At 32.1% G+C, this 21,696-nt stretch overlaps 1 protein-coding gene across 6 annotated transcripts; it reads right to left on the bottom strand.

Moving 5' to 3' along the window:
* Positions 1 to 13,436: 13,436 nt before the first annotated feature.
* On the bottom strand, positions 13,437 to 20,052 carry LOC113871019 (type IV inositol polyphosphate 5-phosphatase 7-like). Of its 6 annotated transcripts, none has more exons than XM_027507685.1 (15): positions 20,032 to 20,052; positions 18,404 to 18,641; positions 17,831 to 18,297; positions 17,611 to 17,698; positions 17,021 to 17,095; positions 16,832 to 16,916; positions 16,640 to 16,744; positions 15,854 to 16,553; positions 15,541 to 15,734; positions 15,238 to 15,346; positions 14,996 to 15,144; positions 14,540 to 14,800; positions 13,938 to 14,030; positions 13,665 to 13,850; positions 13,437 to 13,567 (listed from the first exon to the last, which is right to left on the bottom strand). In XM_027507685.1, the coding sequence occupies exons 3-12, from the start codon at positions 17,858 to 17,860 to the stop codon at positions 14,578 to 14,580; spliced, it is 1,758 nt and encodes a 585-aa protein (XP_027363486.1). In that variant the 5' UTR covers positions 17,861 to 18,297; positions 18,404 to 18,641; positions 20,032 to 20,052; the 3' UTR covers positions 13,437 to 13,567; positions 13,665 to 13,850; positions 13,938 to 14,030; positions 14,540 to 14,577. The 6 variants fall into 6 exon arrangements, with proteins under 6 accessions (XP_027363486.1, XP_027363487.1, XP_027363488.1 ...); XM_027507686.1 differs by lacking the exon at positions 20,032 to 20,052 and having other exon boundaries at positions 17,831 to 17,990; positions 18,136 to 18,297; positions 18,404 to 18,844; XM_027507687.1 differs by lacking the exon at positions 20,032 to 20,052 and having other exon boundaries at positions 17,831 to 17,990; positions 18,161 to 18,297; positions 18,404 to 18,844.
* Between the last annotated feature and the right edge of the window lie 1,644 nt (positions 20,053 to 21,696).

The following is a 21,696-nucleotide window of genomic DNA, read 5'->3' as shown; positions in this document are numbered from 1 at the left end:
TTTCTAATGAAAACAATTCACGAATGTCATATTAAATTTAAAATCCATAATTAACAAATATAAAATTTAAATCTTTAATTTAAAGATAGAGGTATTAATTTTACTTTATTTAAATATTTAATTATTTTATTATAATTCCGATCGTGAGATGCATGGATATCGATTTAATTAAATAAAATATTCAGTTCAAGAATCGTGTCTAAACTACCATGATTGCTGCACTAATAACTCAAGTGTTTTAAATTTGTTTATTATGCACACCCACAGACACATAACAGGTGGTAGAGGTTGAATTTTATTTCTTTTGCAAACATAGTTGAATTTCCCCCCTACTTTTGGAACTTTCTATATTTTCTGGGTATAGTTTCTGGCTGTGTATTAAGGTTACATAGAAGTCAGTTCCTTACTTTGTTTCTTGGTTCTTGCGTGTGTATTTAGGTTTGAAAGATTTTAGTCTAATTAATTTCTTTTATTCAATTAACTAATTTTTTTAAAATTAAATTAATACGGTCATTTTATCAATTTTTTTTTATCTAATATCCCTTTACTTTTTATTTGTATTCAAACATTTAGAAATTAATGATAAAATTAAGATATAAATTAGTTTGAAATTTTCAAACAAAAAAATGTATAATTTAAAGTATTTTGTAAGATATAGAATTACAATTTGAAGGGAAATTTTGAGATTTTTTTTTAAAAAAAAATTGATGTTTCAGCTGTGACCTCCATGTAGTAGAATATTTACAATAATTTAAACAATTGAATTTGAAAAAATTATAAATAAAAATTTAATAGTTTTAGATAAAGAGAATTAATAAAATATCATTAATTTAATTTTTTAAAAAAGAGATTGAAGTTATTTGAAAAAAAATTAAGAAACTAAAATTATATATAATCAAATTAAAGAAACTAAATGTACAAAATTAGATATTAGTCTATAATGGATGAATGATAACGAAAGAAATAAGTAACAGAGTAAATCCAAAGAATTGAGAATACAATTTAACAAAACAAATCTCCATCGTTAATGCTGTCTGATATTGAAATGATTTGTATAATACAAGCATGTAGTTTTAGTTTAAAATACAAAATCTTGCTTGCTTTATAAAAAGATCTAAATCGATTAATAGCCAGATAAAAAAGGGATATCAGTCGCATGTAAACAAGACGAAAAAAAGTTAACATTATAATTATGACTGGTTTATAATAATAACAAATGTTTTGAATGACAAGAAACCTATTTATTTTCAAATTAAAAAATGGCATCAGAAAGCAAATCAAATATGCACTGCGTGCACCACCCTCCATGCATATATATATATATGGCTTTAACAGCAGTGTGAGCTCTCTATTAGGCCAGTGGGGAACTGAAGTTGCGCAATAAGAGTTTGTCTGAATTCTCTTAGCAACAAAATGGTTTCTTTCCTAAAATATGTATCACTCCCTAATGCACCTTCCTATCCTCATCCTATATGAATCTATGATGTGCGATCATAGAGGAAACATGTGCCGGTTATTTGGTATATTGATTCCATGTATTATATTTCAATGGTATATTTATTCCTACAAAGATATGGTAATATATCGTGCTGATTTCAACTGAATATTTTCGAATTTTCGAACAATTATAATACATCTGATTAATGTAAAAAGTTGAAGCGTCAAAATTGAATAATTTTAAAGTTGAATTATACTTTCTTATAATTTTTTATCACGAAAAATAAATTGAAAAAGTGTAAAATTATGAGAATAAAACGTAGTTTATCTTAATTTCAAACATTGAAGTGCGATGAAGCTTTTAAGGGAAAACTAGTGGAGGGAATTGGAAAAAAAAATAAAAATTGGTTAATAAAGAATTGGAAACCAATGCCCTTTAACATCTTATGCATAGTTTTCATCCTCTTTTCTTTGCATTCTACTTGTCTTTCCACTCCAAAATTGGAGATCATAATCGAACCATAGCTTTTTATCCCATCCATGTCCCATTTTCAAAGGAAATTTCTTTCCTTACCTTATCTCCAACCCCACAGAGATTCTACTTGCTCGTCATGTCCTCATTTTGCACTAACAAACACTCACGATCTAGTTAAAACAATCATATCGACATTTATAAAACATTATATATGTATTTTTTTATATGCACATATGTCTTCTTTTTCAAAATAATAATTATGTATGTGTGGAAGTGAAAGTTTGAAACGGGTGGATCCAATGCGGGTATAGTCGTATTGATACGTAGAACCCACTTCTTGAACTGAACCTGAATTAAATTCTATAAATTCGTCAAACAGTTTGTCCCCAAAACACAGTGAAGCACAGTGAAGCATTAAGTAACCCACTCCTCACAGGACAGGCACAGGTGGAGTGCCACAAATTTACCTACCCTATCCATTGCTTTGTAAAGCCCAAGCAACTATTTGTACTATCATGGTCTAAATGTTTCAGGCGACCAAAATATCCAAGCTTAGTAAAATCACTTGTGCTTCGATGTTACAACCTCGTGTGAATTTTAATTTCCTTGTCTTTTTTTTTTCACGGGAACAAATTTATATTGAGTAAATAATCAATTGGTCAAAACAAGTTCTAGAAACTCATTTGAAGAGCAACGCTAGCTGCAGTAACCTAGTTCAATTACATAACCGGGACATGCATCCAAACAAAAGGGAAAGCTTTGAAAGGAAATAATAAAGGAAGACAATCAAAATGTTTAAAACTTGACTGAAAAAGTCAATGTATGAATCTAACTTAATTAGGGATATATATAGCAGGAGTCTCTCTAGTTTAGCAAGGATTTAGGAAAAACATCTGCTAATTCTAGGTAGATAAAAACAAACTTAATGTATGAAACAATGTTCTAGCTAAGTATAAGAACGTACAAAGGGTTATATCCTATTAATTTGGTAAGACTAAGAAACTTACCGTTCATTATTTTGCTAATATTTTAACATTTAAACTTCATATTTGTAATCTGCTAGTCAAAACTAGCAGTCTTTCAATGCAGATATCCTGGGGATTGTTTTAGAAAAGTATAATAGTCAATAAAAAAATGTAATTTTTATTTGAGGATTGGAAGTGAGTCAACACAATTCAAATTCATCAATTCATTAATAGCTCGATAAGCTAAGCTTTTGGAATCATTTCTATTTCAGAGTGAAAAATTGAACTCATTTATTAAATGAGTTAAGCTTGAACTTTTATATGTTTGGATCATAAATCATGAGCTCTCTCTGCATGCACTTATAAAACACTACGTTAACTTAAAGATAATTTGTCAAGTATAGTCATTAAACTTAAGTAAACAGCTTCTGAGTTACAAGTAAACCAAAATAAACACAGAAAACAAGCTTACTGTTTTTACAAGTGTGTCCTAATTGATTTTTATCTAGTTATGCCTGAGTTAGGCTTGATTTAAGTCACTTTTACGCTTGCATATACTAGGAGAATTAACCAAATTCTATACTTATATGCTTTCTATTTTAACATTTATTAATTAGAATTGTTTAACCCCACAAATGTTATTGCCTCTTGTACTTTGGCTCATGTTAGCTGAGTCTCCACACCTAACAGATTACACATTTCACTATCACAAATAAATGTACTCAAGGTTTGAATCCTTGTGCGTCTATCCCTTTCATTTTTAAAGCACAGAATGTCTTTACAACAAAGGATATAACATCAATATAATTTCAATCTCTCACTTAACAACTCTAGTGTGTTAGTATTGATGGATTTACAACATTATTTAGAAGACCACTTCTTGACAAGTGTGGCACAGATTACTACTCTGCTGGTCTTCTTTCCCTAAGTTTCATATTCAATAACTTGCATTTAACATTGAAAATCATCTTGTAACCAAGAAGAAGGAACTAAAAGAGGGTCAAAACCTACAGCATTTGGCTAATAAGGCTCCTATTCTACGTCAAGGAACCAATAAACCAAAAGTTTTAATTCGTTGGTTTTAATAATTAGAGACTAATTGTCTTTGAATGGAGTTAACATTATGGTGGCAATTATGCTAAACGTTTGAAAGATATAATGTAAAGAAAATGTCTAAGAACTATCAGCCTCTTACAAGGACTAATAGGCAACAAGGAGAGAACAAATTCGCACTATTATTTTTCAGTAAGAAAACAAAAATAATATGCCGACAATATGTTTTGAAGACGTTTAAGCAACAATTTGCTCATCTCTATACCATTAGAGTTAGTCCTCTTCATCCAGAGTGACATGTCTTATAACATGTTCCAACTGCCATCAAGAAAAAGACTAGAGCTAGCCAATTGTCTAGCTTTTAATACCTACAGCAAATTAAATAGGGCCAAAAGGGGCCATGCTTCCAACTTGGGGCGTCCCTTGTTCACCTTGCAATCTTTATAACCTTGCTCCCTAGCCAACGTCCAAATAGAGCTATTAACTATTAGTTATTAATTATATATATGTAACCGGATTTTAATAACCACGGTGAAGATTCTATATAGAATGACTATATGGAGTTGAATTTTGGTAAGGTTGGAGATCGGTCCTTGACTCTAAATGACGCTTTCAAGATAAAAGTTAATCTTTGAATGTGAAGTATGTAAAAATTTTACGTTAACTAAGATAAATAGGGTACTAGGTAGAATTGGCGTAAGAAACACAAACAGAATAATAAAATTCTAATCTGAAATTATCTGACAAATATGTTATGATGTAAAATGAAAGTCATGTTCTTGTGTTTATGCTTAATGTATCTTGTAAAGCATATAAATGGTTTTGAATTTATTTAAAAATAGAATGTCCTATTTAAGTCATAAGTCATTATTTGATTACTCCTCATATTATAACCTTGAATATGTACCAACCAAAATATTATTACTTTGAACTTTCAACGGCAAATCATTTAGAAACACTTGAACTTTTTCCCCCATACATAAACTAAAAATATACAGAAATATATATAGGTTGAAAATAAAACCATTTTTCACACAGGCTAAAATAACATGGTCGATACCTTAAAATTGTGTTTTGGGAGAAGGGTATTGAAAAAATAACTTATTCTTTTGTTTAAAAAAACCATGAATATTTACAATTTATATTTATATTCCAGTCGGTGCAATTGTAGTCCTTATATTTTTTTTATTGCATAACGTCATATATGGTTTCATATTTTAATGTTTTATATATGTTGCACAAACAATTTTTCTTTAAAAGATTGTTCCTAAGGTGTATTTGTTCAATGAGTTAAAGTTTTAATGTTAACTGAATAAATACTACCAAATTTAAAACTTTTTTTGAACCATCTTGTTAAGATTCTTGTCAAAAAATCTAAGGGCATGTTTTATTTGAACAGTAAACATTATAGAACCTTATGAGTCATGAAGATGTCTGCGCAAAGTTAGTTTGGAACAAGGTACGATAGGTTCTAGAAAAGGTAGTTGAGAGCAAAAAGATTAGCTTCAATTTTGGAAGAGTAAGATGCAAGCTAAAATTGAAGCAGTTTATTGTCTTATAGAGTAGCATGAAACGGTCTTAGAGATTTATTGTTTTTCAATCGCGTTTGTAAGAAGTTATAATTACGTGAATATTATCAATCTCAGATGCTTAAACACAGTAACCTAGAGATAGAGACATTGGGTAGGAATGATATTGCACCAACATGGGGAGGAGGTTCTGAGTGTACCTAATGCCACAGCAATCATCAGCAACTAGATGGATTCAGCCTATAATAGTTTTGTTATTTGAGACAATGAATTTATATGTTGTTATTTTTATTTTTTTATTTATATTTACTTTTCATATGCTTACACTTTTAAAATATATTTTAATTACAAAAGAAATATTTAATTATATCCCCTTCTACTAACTCAACTACTCGACAATGATTTTCTGAGAGTAAAGTCATACCTCCTCCGAGTCCTATCTTATCAACTGTTTGTTTGATCTATGTATCCGGTGCTGTTGTTCTTAAGATTTATGATCTTTGACATTTTACTCCCAACACTTTTAATAAATATAATTTCTTAGCCGTTCATACGAGGTGAAGAAAAAATTAACATTTTTTTTATCTGAGTGTTGATAAACGAAAATTATTTTGTTTTCTTGAAAAATATAATTGTTAAATATGTTTTAAATCTTCAAATAAAATGATAGATATATACATGGATAAATTTATTATATTTTATGCATAACTATGTTAAATTTGTCATTCTTGAAATGATGGATATCGCCGTTTATTTTTTTTTTCTTTCATTTTTTCTCATTCTCAACTCAAATCTTAATGAGGAAAATCCCTTTTCAAACTCATTTTCTCCTCTCCTAATTTTTTTTATATCAATTTCTTAAAATAAACCGAGTTTTAATACTAAATATAATTCTTAAATAAATTAAAAAGGAATTTTTGGCTACACAAAACAAAAAAAATTGGTTCGACATTATTTTTAATCAATTTGGTATCTACGTAATAATAAATTTACTGTTCAATCTTACATGAAAAACTTTTCTGTCTGTCTGTTTGTCTATAAAATAAAATGTAATTTTCTGAGGATGAACCATCGTTAAATTGTATCTATCTGTCTGTCTATATATAATCATTAATTATGGATCTAATTAGATACGCTTCTCAACTTTATTGCAGCATAATTAAAAAAAATTACTTCTCAATAAACTGTATTAGAAGGAACGAAGCTATATTTCAAGGGTTATAGGAATAGTTAGTGTATCATTTGACGTGATAATAACTGACTCCTTATAATAACTTTTTTGTTTATTAAAAAAAAAAAGTGATTGATTCAATTACAACCAGAAGAGACTTTTGTCTTTTCTCCATATCCTTCACGACGCATGCACATAATTCCATCAAAATCACTGACCCTCCTCACATAATCCATAAATATGCCAATTTTAAATTGTACATTTTCAGTATAAAATATATGATAATTATCCTTTCGTAGTTATTATTGTGTTTCACCTGGACACCTAGGAAAAGCTGTACATCAAAAGATAAATAAAAAGAGATAGAAAGGAGAATACGGAACATTTCAACTCTTATATTTTAATAATATTATTTATTTATCAATTACTTCGTTAACCAATTTTTTTTTTTTTTTATCTTTCTTTTTTTCTTTCATCCACCTCATATCCAAATTAAAGGTGTCAATCTATCATTATTTTTACAATGAACAATTGATAAGAAAATATAAACATAATATATATATATATATATATATATATATATTACATTATTGATAATATTTAAAGGAATTATACAATAAATTTGAATGATCATTTTATAAATAAGAAAAGATAAAATAAAATAATAAATATGATATAAAAAAAATTTTAAAAGAGAAAAAACAAATAAAATAAATAATGTTATAAAAATAAAATAAATATTATAAAATTTATTATATGCGTGCTATTACTCTTTGAATTATGTATTTTTTTTTCTGTTTATGTAAAAACAAAAAGATATTTAATTAGTGCATCCATTTTAGTTTTCTTGGCAGAACACCTCCCTTACCAAAATCAACTAGTACAAATAAAAGGATTTGGTATAGGCCATGCAAACTGTCTTTACTTTGGCACTTGCAGAGGTTAATCAAGTACACAGTGTGTTGGTTTTAGTTTCCATTTGAGTTTTTTTTTTAATGTTCTGTAGTTCTTGTTTGCATTACGATATACACATTCTCATATAACAGAAGAGCTTTAGTTTCGGTCTCGGTCATTTCCCTTTTTTATGTGTGGTTGTAATTGTTTACATTTACAAATTACAAATTCTTATTTAAAAGAACTATTCAGGCAAATTCTAAATAACAATGGAGTTGCATACCCGAAAAAATTAAAAACAAATAGAGGATCATTAAGATTCTATAGGTTTAAGGTTTTGATATTAAGTAAATAGAAGAAAATAGGAGCAATTCAGACAGATCTCGAGCGATCATGTAGGGAAAAAAGATTAAATTAACGGTCTTCTAATTTGGATGAATCAGGGAGAGATATATGAATAGACAGCATTCTATATAGGATAATGCATAGAACAAAGAAATACACAAACAGCACAATATGTAATGAAGAAAAAGATAAATCAGTTGGGCCTTAACCTTACCAAGAAGATGCAATTCCAATTCATTTGGAGTATTAAGCTCGCCAGCATTATTGGAGGCCAATTGTACCATTCAGAATAAGTGACTAAATTTCAAAACAAAACAAAAATGTTATCAGAAGATGGTTCCAACAGAAATTTGAAAAACCCAGTAAAGAAGAAAGAGAGAAAACTAAAATGTAACGATACTCACCCAGATGGGAATGTTTTTAAAGTTTACATGGCTCCCTATTCATAAGGTTCACACCGAAAGTAACAAAATTCTATTATGCTCATTATAAAAAGGTTAAATCTTTGGCTTTAAATTTGCTTAGTAGTAAAATGGATCCACTAAAGGGTTTATCTTTTCTTTATGGTTGTTTTCCACCTTATAATCATTCGCAAGAATGGTCTTTATCTAACCGATGATGAAGATAGTGACTTGTGCATGAAGAGAACCAACTATAACAAAAAAAAAATGGTTGATTTATGAAGCTACATAAACAACATGAAACGATATCCTATATACAAAAATCATGTAATAGTGCAAGTTTTTGGCAATGACTGAGTATAAAACAAAAAGAGAGAAGCTCATGTTGACAAATGGGCAAGGACACAAATAACATACCTGGAGGGAAACATGATCAGAACAAATGATTAGGAATTGCGTGTCATGCACCAAACAGTGAATATACTGTGCTCTTAAGTCGTTAAGAGTTTTACATACAACAGAGAAGAAGCTGAGTCTGACCAAAATGCCCAAAGAAATTATAAATAAGACACGGCAATAGCACGGTGATTCATATATACACAGCCAGAGACATTGAATATACTGATTGAAAGAACAATGCAAAAAGCACGTACAGTTATAATATAACCTTGAGAGAGTAAGAGACAGAAAGCTAGGCATATAGAGAAAATGATTGCTTTGAAAAAGCACAGTCATCATGATGACCTCCAGAGAGCAAGAATCAGAGATCTAGGAGAGGGAAAGAAGAAAAAGAGAGAGAAAGTGTGAGTTTCTATAAGATAACACATATAAGGTGGGAGTAGTTGTTGAAGTGTACGATTCCTGCATGTTTGGTTATCTACAGAAAAAGTGCGTAAGCTATTGTTTCTGTAGGTTCTCAGCAAAAAACAGAAAGTGATTGCGTCATTATTTGGGATGTGAATTTTGTACCTTGTGTGAGTTTATCTGACGAAGAAAATCATGTGTTATATTCTGAAAAATCTTCTAATTTGATGGACTACACCATGAAGAAAATTTTGATATTAATATTTCATAGCCCACCCACCTCCATCTCACAATCACAAACGACCTTCGCTGCATTCCCATTCCCACCAAATACAAACCATTCGATGCAGATAAGGGGTTTACTTTAAATCTGATCATTTATATCATGCATACATAAGCCAAAACAATTTTATGATCAATTTTTTAAGGGAGGTTATTCTTACAATTTTATTTGCCATCCATAAGTAACTAATAATAATAATTTGAAATTGATCTGTATATATAAAAACAAAAATTACACATTTCCCAGATTCAATTTCTAGCTCGAAGTTATTTTATGAATTTCGAAGCAGCAATTAGGTAACATAGGTTGGATTTGGCTCAGTTACATGCAAATGATCTCGTCTATGATATAGCCTGATTTTCCTTCACATCCAACTTTACTACCTCGACCAACTGCGCTCAAGCTTTAAATCTATAAATCAATGTTGTTCCATATATTTTAATGACTTTTCATTTACAATTGTACTATTAAATGAATAATATAATGAGCCCTAGCTAGCTATAGGACATCATGTCTCCTATAACAATAACAAAGCCCAAGTTTTACTTGATCTTTTGACACTTTCGTGGGCTATCTCCCCCGGTCTTTCGGATGAAGAATTCGAATGAAATCTCCCACAATAACTGCACCATGAACTATCTATAACAAAAATATCTTAGCAAATCTGAAAGTAAAAGAAAATGAAAATATACTCCGCTTCTTGACGATTTCAGTGGTTCCTTAGGGACCCTAATCCCTTTTCTCACTTAAAAAAGGAAACAAATATCATACTTCCCTGAATTCCCATGCTGGGCACGAATTAGGAAGACAATGTTAGCCCCAAGCTAGGTTTCGCTGAAAAAAACTATTATCTATAAACAAATTTAATGTTAGATTAATTTTTCATTAAAAATTAAATTATTATTATAGACAATTTGAGTTCATGATAATAATATAATGGAGACGACTCTACGCAATATTACATTTTAATTCACTAAAATTATAGTGGTTGGACAGGGCACCATGGTTACTTTTTAAATCGTGTTTTTCGTTTTTTATTAGACCTGTCAAACTCAATTTGTATCATATAGTATAAAGTTAAAAAAAAAAAAAAACACACATTTATTCTTGATTTAAAGTTGGTATTTTAATTCAAATTAAGAACGAATCCTTATGTCAAAACAATGGCTCACTGAACCTCCAACCTGATCGAGCAGATCTCTTGTATATATTTTACAGCAATTTGAGAATAATATTTATATTTTTATTACCAGGCAAAATAAAATACCAAAGAATGAAGAATATTCATTAGTATCGGGAAAATAATATATCTTCCAAGGTGTTTTCTTTTTCGGTTAACATGTCCTATTTGTGTACATAAACAAGTTATATATGATAATTTATTGGAGGAATAGACATCATGGCAAAATTGGGCTTGAGAGATTACGACAAAGCCCAATGAAACTGAGAGCCAGTAAATAGGGCCGGAGAGTACATTTTGGATCAAAGTGCAACTGATCCATGAAGTCTTAATTATGCAACAACCTTAGTGCTGCCGATTAATCAAAGTGAAGATTATCACATGTAAATGAAGATGGAACCCTACCATGGTTGACTGCAAGTTCATATACTAATTATAATGCAGCAATCTTTTTTTCATTGCTTCAAATTGCTGTAAAGTGAAAAGGAAAATATGCTAGCTAACACATATTAGGTTTTCCACACAACTTTATTTGACTTTCCAATCCATTTATTTCAACTTTGACTTGGACAAATTTTGAAATCATTTTTTTTGCTCCATGACTGATGTTTTTTGGGAAAATATGTGATTGCATCAAACACCCAATTCTTTCAGATTTCAATCAATCTAATTTTGGGTAGAAGCAAGCATACACATATTCCAATATTCTGCCCCAGACTTCTTGAGACATTGTCTTTAATTTCTCGTTGAATGGTGCAAGAAGATACATTGTAGAGACAATCACATTTTTATTTCTTAAGTATTAAAGTATTAGTACATCAATGCTCAATTATAATTTGAAATTAGTTTTTCTGTTTAGAACTTCAATTTAGTCTTGATATAATCTCCCAAGACTAATTTAATCTTCAAGTGATATACTGGTTTCAAATCCTTTATCCTTGCTATTAATTTGTCAATAAAAAAACTTGAAATCAACTTGGAATTTATTTAATAGAAAGTTAGCATTGACAACCTACTGATTGAGTTCGTATGATTTTTCATGATTGTTAAATGTCACGAAGAAACTTTGTACAGATCACTTGTCAATCCTTTGCTTACTTTGTGATTTTGTGTGGCATAATGCAAACATTCTCTGAGATGAGTTATAAACAATCATTTCTAGAAATGGTTGGATCAGAATTCAGAGAGGAATGATTCCCACCCATTATGAAGGACTGAAAATGCTGGTGTCAGCACACTAGCTTGGTTAATTATGCCTTAAACAGCACCAAGAGGAAGAATTTCAGGCGTGGTCCTAACACATGTTATTGGAATCATAAAATAGATCAAAAGAGAGTAAACATTAAAAAAGGGATTGGATATTTGGGTCACACAAGGAAAAAAAATCCAACAAAATTGTGATTGGTTGAAGCACTGCAGGATAGGAGCATCAAGGGAAAAGTCATAGGACACCAATGAGCTTTTCCAGTGCATATAGCGTGCAAAATATCTATAAAGATGAAATCCTTTGTAATGGTTCCCCACAAGCAAGGCCAAAATCAGGGACCAGTTGGCATACAAACAAAACAAGGAACAATGTAAGTAACACCGTAGTTGAGACAAGCCCCTGTCATATTGCTGCTGTTTTGCTTCTTCAACAACAGTTTTTTGGAGTTATGAAACTGAAATCCTAAAATGAAAATAACATGTAAGTAGTATCTTTATTTTCTTGCTTTTAAATTTTATTAAGCTTAATGCTCACAAAATGTTCATTTTGGTTATTTATTTCTGTTTAAACAGCTTTTTTTATTCATTACGAGCGAAGCATGCGTTATGGGAACAAACAAAATTTGACAAACCCATTTAACATTCGATAATTTCAGTTTCCTGATCTCCAAAATCCAAGGAACCATGTCTTCTTTCTCTTTTTAAATGCTTCCTTACAATGTTGAAATTATAGATACATCTCAGATTACCATTTAGACAAAAAGTTGTCTCTTGCGACGTTTGTTCAAATCATGATTTAGAGATTATACTCAAATACAAAACATGCTTAGTTGTTGCATGTAACTTGATGAGATCAATAGTTCCAGCAACAGCAGACCCTACATCTGACTTTCTCCACATCCCATGATGATCGTACAGCAAGCATGTTTGCGCAATTTCATCACAATTTTGTACTATTATTATTATTATTATAAAATTTGATATTGAAATAATATTCGTGGAGCATTTGTCTACTCACTTCATCTGTAACTTCTTTGCGCTGGGCACTGAGACTTAAAACAGTACTAAAATTTTCCAACAAAGTATATTTGCATTTGAGTGACATGAAGTGGCTCTCTAACAGCCACGCGGACAACGACGTTGAACCGTTGAGATCTCATAAAGCAACGAAACTGACCCTGAATTCTTAATCATCGACATGGGCAAAGATCAGCCACAAAATTCATATATTTCCTTTTAAATAGCAATATTATACAAAAATACTTCGCGTTTAGTCTTTTTCTGCAACATCCTGATTCGATATTTTTTGGTTCAACTTTTCTTAGTGATCCTAAATAGATACACAAAAAAACAGGAACAAGGTAAAGTAGCTAAAATCCATCAAGTCAAAAGTAAACAGCAATTGAATAGCATCTTGGATTAGAGCCTCCAATATTCCTACCAAACCGCAACACCCTTTAGTTTGTACTTAGATACTGTTCCTCATCAGTAAAAAGATGAGCCGCAGTAGTGGTGTACTATTCCATTTTGATGTCAAAGCCAACTTTATCAGTAATATTTTAATCATGAGCAATAGAGGCTCGGGAATTCTATCATGAACTTCAATCTTTTTTTAAGTTCATATTTTTTTGTCATCAAATACTGTAGCAATCACTATACATCAAAACTCACTTTCTTTGCATTGAATGTAAAAAAATAAATAAATAAATAAAGTTAGTGCCTAAACTATTGTTCTGACGAGCTTCCACCTTCATTCAGCCATCATTAATATTCTCCAAGAACAACTAAAAAATCTTGAATAAAAAAATGGTCTTCTTCAACTTCCTGCTCAAGGAAAAAGAGCATAGATCATGAGTAAGTATATACACTGCTTTTGATTCATATATAAACATCAAATAGCAATAAAACCACAATGCAGTACCTACTGACTGTGAAGGATCAAACGGGGCTGAGACACTGGAAAGTTGTTTGTTTGTTAATTGGGTATCAAACTATGCACATTATTGAAGCTGGTGTGTGAGTAGCTAACAAGATGATGAGGATGATGTACTGTACTGATCATGTGTTAGGCAAAGCATGACTGTAGCCCAAAACTACAGATTATAAACTGACAAAGATAAAGTAAAGGTAAAATTAGACAAAGAAGCAGGCCAAAAGCAGAACAAAGAAAAGCATGAAAGAGAAGAAAACCAACCTTTTTCGGTATGTGGGAAATGGGTTGTCACTATCTCCCTCCATGAATGAATTTCTTCAAAGTAACTCCAGCTTGGTGATGGGGGACCAATTGCTGAACAGTAACTGGTGCATGTAAGATTTCTAATCCAGGGGAAAAGAATAATTGTATTGACAATAAGAAAAGAACAAAGGGACTTCAAGCAGAAAAGATTGAGATATAGACTTTTCAGACTATGCTTCAAACATTGCCTGCCCAATTCATGAAATAAGTTTGTGTATCCAGTAAAGCAAGATGCGCCTAGTTCCCAAGATCATTTTAGTATATTCTTTTAGGCTCTATGTTTTTATTGCACTTGCATGATGCACTCTATTATGTTCGACCCCATATAAATCATTTACAGCTTCAAAATCTAGTACTTTTGTTCTAGCCAACTAGAAAATAGGAAAAAGATTAGGGCCCCTTTGGGGCATGGCAAATGCTTGCTTATAGCCATGCACGTGTTTTTTAGTTTTTTCTATTTGTATGAGCTTAAAAGGAAAAAACCAATACCAAATCACCACTCTCTCACAACTCACAAGCATGATTATGGTGGAAGTGTATAAGGGATATAGATAGTGTACTTGAATGAGGATGAACATGTCTCATATCCACTCTTCCTTCAGAAGAAGTTTAGTTCAGTGTATCCACCGGAATATGGCAGAAGTTCCTCCACCTCAATTCTGGTACTTGAACAACTCATACTTTTCTTCCATCTGCCATGAGTTGACTCAACCTCAGCCCAAAATATGCCATAAACAGGTCTGTGGTCTGAAAACTTCGATTCCCCGCGGACATAACATGACTGAAGAAGACCTTCTCCATACCACAGAATACGATCGCACCTATAAAAGAAAAATATTTATATCATCATAAGCAGTACAAGTCAACAAAAATACATCATAAATTATGAAAGATACCTTATGCTACTTTTTATGGCATCTAATTTTTTTCTTCAAAAAAATTAATTGCCTTTTTTAGCACTTACAATGAGTTTCTTCTAGATCTATATTAGGTGATGAGATAAATTATAATCTTACCAAGCAGGTGTTCTCTTTTTCTCCTTGAGGTGCATGTCATCTCCAGCATATCTATCTGAATTAGTTGAATACTTGTATGTTGGAGGAAAATATATTTTTCCTTCATTCCATCCCACAAACACGCGGCCTTTTTTCTGCTCTATTTTCAACTGCCAGGAATAATGATTAAGGTTCATTATTATGCTTGTCATACAAATAGTACATTTGAAAGAAAAAAATAATACGGAGTTAATTATACATACTTGATCATTCTCTAACAGTGCTCTCCAATTATGCATCTCAACAAGTGCCTTAGCCGAACGGTAGGTGAGAGCAATCCGATAATTCAAATCTCCAAGCCATATAATTCGACTACATTAATGAATATAAAATGAGAAAATGCAAGACTTCTGTTAAGTAAATAAAAAAACATAGGGAAATAGAAAAATTATTGTGTGCATTCTGCACAAGAAACCTTGAGGACAATATATTAGCAATTGCAAGAGGCCTTAAATTACAACATTTTTAAAATATTAAATTTTAGATGAATGTGGGCAGATTCTTACTCATGCTCCAGGATTGTCTGCGGAGACTTGTCATTGTCCACACCATGAACACGAGGAAACCTTGTCTTTTTAAGAATCTCCATCACATCAGAATTTCTTCTTAGTTCATCACCCTCTTTCTCTCCTGAGGTTAAATGGCTACAGATAAAGCAAAAGCTTGTTTCATGTACAGACATACTTATTGAGATGGATCCCTGTAAATACAAGCAAAATAACTCGTCTTTAATCCAATTTCAAGTAATCACCATGTTTGCCATGAATTAAGCTATGGAAAAATAAAAATTAGGACTATCATGAGAGACTTAAAATTCACCTTATTTCCAAGATAGCCCATCAATCCTCTTCCAACACAAGATACTTTCATATTTTGAACATGGTCTTTCAGGTTACGTCTCACCCATATGGTAAGATATATTCCCACCATTTGCTTACTTGCAACAAGGCAGTACCTTGAATGTATTGGCATGCCATATCCATCTTCATTAGAGGCAGGTCCACCGCCACCATAAGACATTGGTGAAAATAAAACTGTGCTTGGTGAATCTCCAAGGGCATTATCATCATCAGATGAACCCCATCTTGAGTAGTCACTTGGTCTTGAGTAGTCACTTGCCCTGGAATAGTCACTAGGCCTATAACCCCATCTAAAACTGGGATCAAAGTCACTAGGCCTGTGACCAAAAATCACACGATCACAAACACTATATCTTCGATCTAACCGTGGCTGCACAACTGAAGGATCATTGTCCATTCCCCAACCACCACTAGAAGTTGTTTGGAATGATCGCCTATGGAAGAAAGATGAATTCTTCTGCCCAGTTGATCCCTCAAAATCTGCATTTATCTCTGCAACTGGCTGAGGTATGGGAGATGGTGTATAACATCCACTGCTTCCACTAGTACCAGGAAGATTGTTCAAAGTCTTTCTGATGAGAGCTAACCATTTTTTGGCAGGGCCATTGTCCTCAGCCCCTAAGATATTACCAGCATTCAAGGGAACTATTTCTTGAAAGCTGAAAGAGACAAGTAGAAATGTGTCATTGATAACAGTTAATGCTATTTTTCATAGAAGACAATGTTGACAAGTAACAATTCATACCCAAGAACATATATATCAGCCGGTGGTGAAAAACTAAGCCAATCATCTAAATTTAAATCACTTGGTGGGGATCTTCCAGCTACATTCCATGTAGCCACAAAAATGCTGGTCACAGAGAAAAGAAAGACACTAATGAGAATTTTAACAAATCTTTTTTCTTTGTAAAGTGGTAAAATCAGAGAAGAAGAATACCTATAATTCTGCACATCTATAATTCTAGGATGGTCGAGATTCATTCTTGCTCGCCTGACTTGATCTGTGCTCCTGCTAAACTTCTCTGTTCATTACAATGAGGGGTTATAATTATAACGATTTTGGGTTAATGTCAGAATTTAAAATAACATCAAGTTCTTCAAGAATCGAAACAGGGTAATTCTATACCTGTTTTGCCCTTTTTAATTGTGCGTGGCTCTCTCTCAGAGAAGCTGTTCCTGCTTCTGTATTCCACGTCACCTCCTGAAGAAGGAAAGAAGTGTCAATGCATCAAGTTCACCAAAAAACCAATAGTACCTGACTTTATATCAGGAAAAGAAATTAAAGAAAAAAAAAACTGAACTGGATTTGATGAGCTAATATTTCAGAATTTAAAGAATGCTTTCACTTTGTTTGGATGCCAAGAAATTGTAGTGGGAAGCCAAATTGGTGAGAATATAGAAATTCAGATGAAGACAATTTATGCCTCAAGGATAGCTAATTGATTATTTGGCTTAGCTTAATTTTTTGGCACTAGATAACAAAACTAGACAGAACTTGATGAACGATCCTAGGCTTCAAATTTCATTGCAAATGATGTTATTGTCTACTTCCTCTGGTTTCTCCGGTGCCCTACTAGAACCAGAGGAATTATGCAAGGCCTCACACTGGATAGTGCTATCATCACAATCTCTTATGAGTTTTAATTCTTGCCTTTTTGTTCCTTTACAAACTAATCACTGGTAAAAAGTGAGGTTCAAGGAAACCAAGAAACCCACCTCCATACGCCACACCATCTGCCTGGGAATCCTCAGTCTTGCTTATGATACTAAAGAACCTTCTGACCATTTTCTTTGACCATGAGAGCTTCACCAAGCAACAGACAAAACAGTCAACAAACGCCAACACAGTCAAAATGATGAATTTCAGTTCCCTGGAAAAAACTTTTTAAAAAAAAGAAGAATAACTGATCTTTATATCAAAGAAGATTGGCAAAACCTTGCTTTTCTTGGAATTCTCATCTCTCATTTTTGCAGTTCAAATTCATACAGCTCCTCAAACACTGATATTATTTACACACCCAAAACTTCTCAGAATATTGAAGAGCAAAATATCATTGGTTTGGCAACCCCTTCTCCTATCTCCACGCTATTCAGAGCTGAGAAACAAGGGTAGGCTGATTAGAGAAACTCAACATTAGAGAGCAAAATGCCTTATATGTTTTCTTGGTTTCCTCTTCCGTTGCTATGTGTTCTTGCTACACTAGTAGTAGAAAGTGTAAGAACATGGAGGCAAAGTCCCACAAATATGAAAGAAAGCGCCACCAACTTGTAAGAGAGAGAGAGACAACACTTTAATGCGTGGAAGTGAGAAGAGATTCTGAAGTAGAACAAGACAATGCAGCAAGCATATAGATAGAAAGAGAGAGAGAGAGAGAGAAAGAGAGAAAGCGGGCTCCTCGTTCTCTGCAACCAAAGCAAACAAGGTATCGAATTTGAACAGAATAAAGCGCAGTAAAAGAGAGCATAGAAGAGCTTTATTAGTATTAAATAACAATTTTTTAGTGACAACCTTAGCTCAAGACAAAGGGGGCAACGGGCAGGGTGTTTTTGCTTTAAGGCTTCTGCATAAAACGACCCGGTCAGTTGATCAAAGCTGCCCTTAGTCAGCAAAGTGAAGAGGGGATGTGAACTGTTAAGTGAGATCTACAGCAGCATCCTCTTGTTCCTGTAGCTGCATTCTTCTTCCAGTTTTTTGGCCTTCTAACTAAAGCAAAAGCAGTTAAAGAATTAAAAAAAAAAAAAAGGGACTTGTGTATATAATGTTATTGTTTTGTTTTGTTTTTTTATCCCTTCTTTTGTTGGACAAAGAATGTCTGAAGAGAATTATGGAGTCATTATACCCCAAAAATGGCAAGGTATTAGTGCTACCCTCATATTCGATATCATGTTCTTAGAGACGCATCTAAGATGTATCCTCTAATTTTTAATTCTTAGATACCAAATTATTTTTTGTATTGTAAACTTTGATCACCATGCACTAATATAATTGTGTATTCGTGAGAAATGATCAATCTTTCTCTATAAATATTATGTATTTATGCATTTTTATATATAAACTTACATTGGCGTGTCTAAGTCATATCTTATACTTTTAGTAATTTCTCGTATTTTTGTATCTATATTGTATCGAATATTTAGGCTTCATATAAGAAGAGTTTTGTCATGGCTTATAACAATTGATCACATAATAATTTAAACAAAAGATAAGAAAAATGTAGTATAGCATTTTGGGTGACTGAATGCTTTCAAAAAATTATTTTTGTCTTCCTTAGATTTGCCATCTTATGAATAGATATTTTTTATGGAGCAATGTGACGTTTGATTCCATAGATTGGTGATAGGTGTGGTGCCACTGAGTGTAGGGAGCTTTGCTAAGCAACTTTGAGGCCCTTTTGGCTCTGAAGTCTGACCTAGTCTTCAAATTTTGTCTTTGGAAACAATGGCAGCTTACCCAATTTTGTGGTGTTGGTCATGCTGGGGTTTCCTTTCCCCTCATTGTGTACACTGCTTTTAACTCTTAGAAGCTGTCACCAACTTGTGGTTTTGTGTTGCTAATTTAATGCTCTGATTTGTAAGTATGGTTGGAGCAAAATTAATTTTCATGCATTAGGAGCTTCCATTATTCGGAGCCAAAAAATTCTGATCGTTGTTTGTTTGTTTTCCTTTAAAAGAGTCTCATGCGCCGCCCATGCTTCCTTTGAATTCTTAAAACTATACCAATTTCCCAAACAAAACAACCTTTTGGCTTTGGCTCCCAAGTTTGAACTCTCCCTTTGACCAAATAACCATGCCTAGCTTTTTCTTCCCTATGATACTTTGGGAATTTTATTTGGGATCAAGACTAACAGGTTTAAAATTGACTCTTTTTTTGCATTTTCTTTAAAAACCCTATAATAAAAATATACCAGAGTTTAGAAAAATAGACGTCTTGAGAAAGCTCTTCAAGGGTTAAGGTAATAGCCCCACTTTCTCTCTTTCACTAATTATTGAGCCTTAAGTATCCTATTAGTCAAAACTATTGTCGATACGAAATAGAAAATGTATTGAGCTGACGGCGCAATACTGCAATGTGGAGGCATGATATTATCTTATCAGGGGAAAAAAAATAGGACATTTCATCACACACGTCCACCCAACAAAACAAAGGATAAAGTTCTTTTAAATTGAGCATATTTGGAAAGTGTAAAGATTATTTATTTTTTAATAAAAATTTCAAGAGAAAGAGATAGTCTCTCCATCTAAGGCAGAGAAAGTTTTCTAAGTAGCAGGACTTAAAAAATATTGTCTTGCTCCAATTAATCACCCTTTTTGAAATGAAAAATAATTAATCTTTAATCTAATTTAATGTACATATAATAATATAAATTGGTTAAAACTTAGAAGTGAATATTCCTTAGTTGTTCTTTTTTCAGATTAACTAGCTTTAAAGAATTTTTTTAATCCCCACTAAGCAGTGTCTGTTTGTATTAACTTCCATGATTGCCAAGCAGGTCCCTATCCAAATTGAGAATAGTGGAACTTTTCTGACATCAAAAGAAACAAGCCAAACAACACCAGTTGGTGTAGGCTGCAAAAATAAGACACAGCACAAGTAATAGGGGTCAAAGGTTTAACAAGACACTCCACCACTGAGTTTGAATTTCTCAATTTCAGAATTTTAGGACTGATGCAAGAACAGTGATAGTATGTGGGAACAAACCAAACAAAATGGGTCTAATCAAATCCTGGGGAAGCAATTATACAGAATGCGAAAGATGCATAAAAGCTATATGGTCGAAGCAGGCAGGAGAATTAATGCAACTGGAGGAAGGCCATATGGAACTCTTTTTGCCCTGTTAACTTCTCAAAGACATTAGTAATGAGTAGACTTCCATGGTGATCAAATCAAGGTTATCTAATCAGAAAAGCATAATCTTATTTTATTAAAATGGAAAAATTACCAAAAAGTACTATATTTTGGGACTTACTAATACATTTTCATTTTTTTTAACTAAAAATTTTAACTTGTTTGTTACCAATCAAACTCATTCTAAAAAGTTGGTGAGAATATATCAGAAATCATGAGTGTTAATGAACTCCAATTTGTTTTCATCAGAAGTTACATATTATTAACGTACATCTTTAAGTATGTTTTGATAAATATAAAGTTCAAACTCCCAACATATTCATTCTACAAAATAAGTGGAACAGTATTAACAATATCCTGATTTATTTAGTTTTTTAATAAACTTCTACAGAAAATCATCAACGTCATGTCATATAAATCTGAAAAATAAATAACAGAATACAGATAAAAAAAATCTGGTTAACATATATAATTCTACTATTTACTTTCACAAAATAATATACGTGATGGCTCTGCTTTTGCTTTATGTAGGAATTGTGGAACATGGTTATGCCTATGCATCGTTGAATGTGGGTCATTGGGAATGATTGTGAGACAACAAGGAAGAAAAGGGGGGCCATTGAATAATCCAAATAAACTGGTAAAGGGAAGAATTGTTGCAAAAATGAAAGAGAATTGGGCCATATATAGTAATTGCATATTTAAAGGGCAAAAGAAGTGGTCCCGAAATTGAGAATGTGCGGACTCTTCACGACTTCACCTATTTTTCTTCTATCTTGGAGTATGACAACCTAGAAGATGCAACATCAATGGTATCTAAGCGGAACCAACGTTTTTGGATTCAACGAGAATATGATGAAAAGGGATATTTGGATGAGCATTTTATTAGATGTGTCGCTCTTCAGAAAAAAAAAAGGGATAAAAGGGAAAAAGTTAAGAAAATTTTTCTTTAATTA

Source organism: Abrus precatorius, unplaced genomic scaffold (assembly GCF_003935025.1).
Source record: "Abrus precatorius isolate BTA unplaced genomic scaffold, Abrus_2018 Scaffold7, whole genome shotgun sequence".
NCBI classification, from domain to species: Eukaryota; Viridiplantae; Streptophyta; class Magnoliopsida; order Fabales; family Fabaceae; genus Abrus; species Abrus precatorius.
This window is presented reverse-complemented; position numbering and strand designations above follow the sequence as displayed.

Bases quoted from the DNA above. Each gene is read 5' to 3' on its own strand.
- LOC113871019 (XM_027507685.1), bottom strand. From the start codon at position 17,860: ATGAGAGATGAGAATTCCAAGAAAAGCAAG. The intron at 17,699-17,830 runs GTTTTGCCAATC...TGCTTGGTGAAG, and splicing joins AGAATTCCAAGAAAAGCAAG to CTCTCATGGTCAAAGAAAAT. The intron at 15,347-15,540 runs GTAAGAATCTGC...TCATTAATGTAG, and splicing joins CAGACAATCCTGGAGCATGA to TCGAATTATATGGCTTGGAG.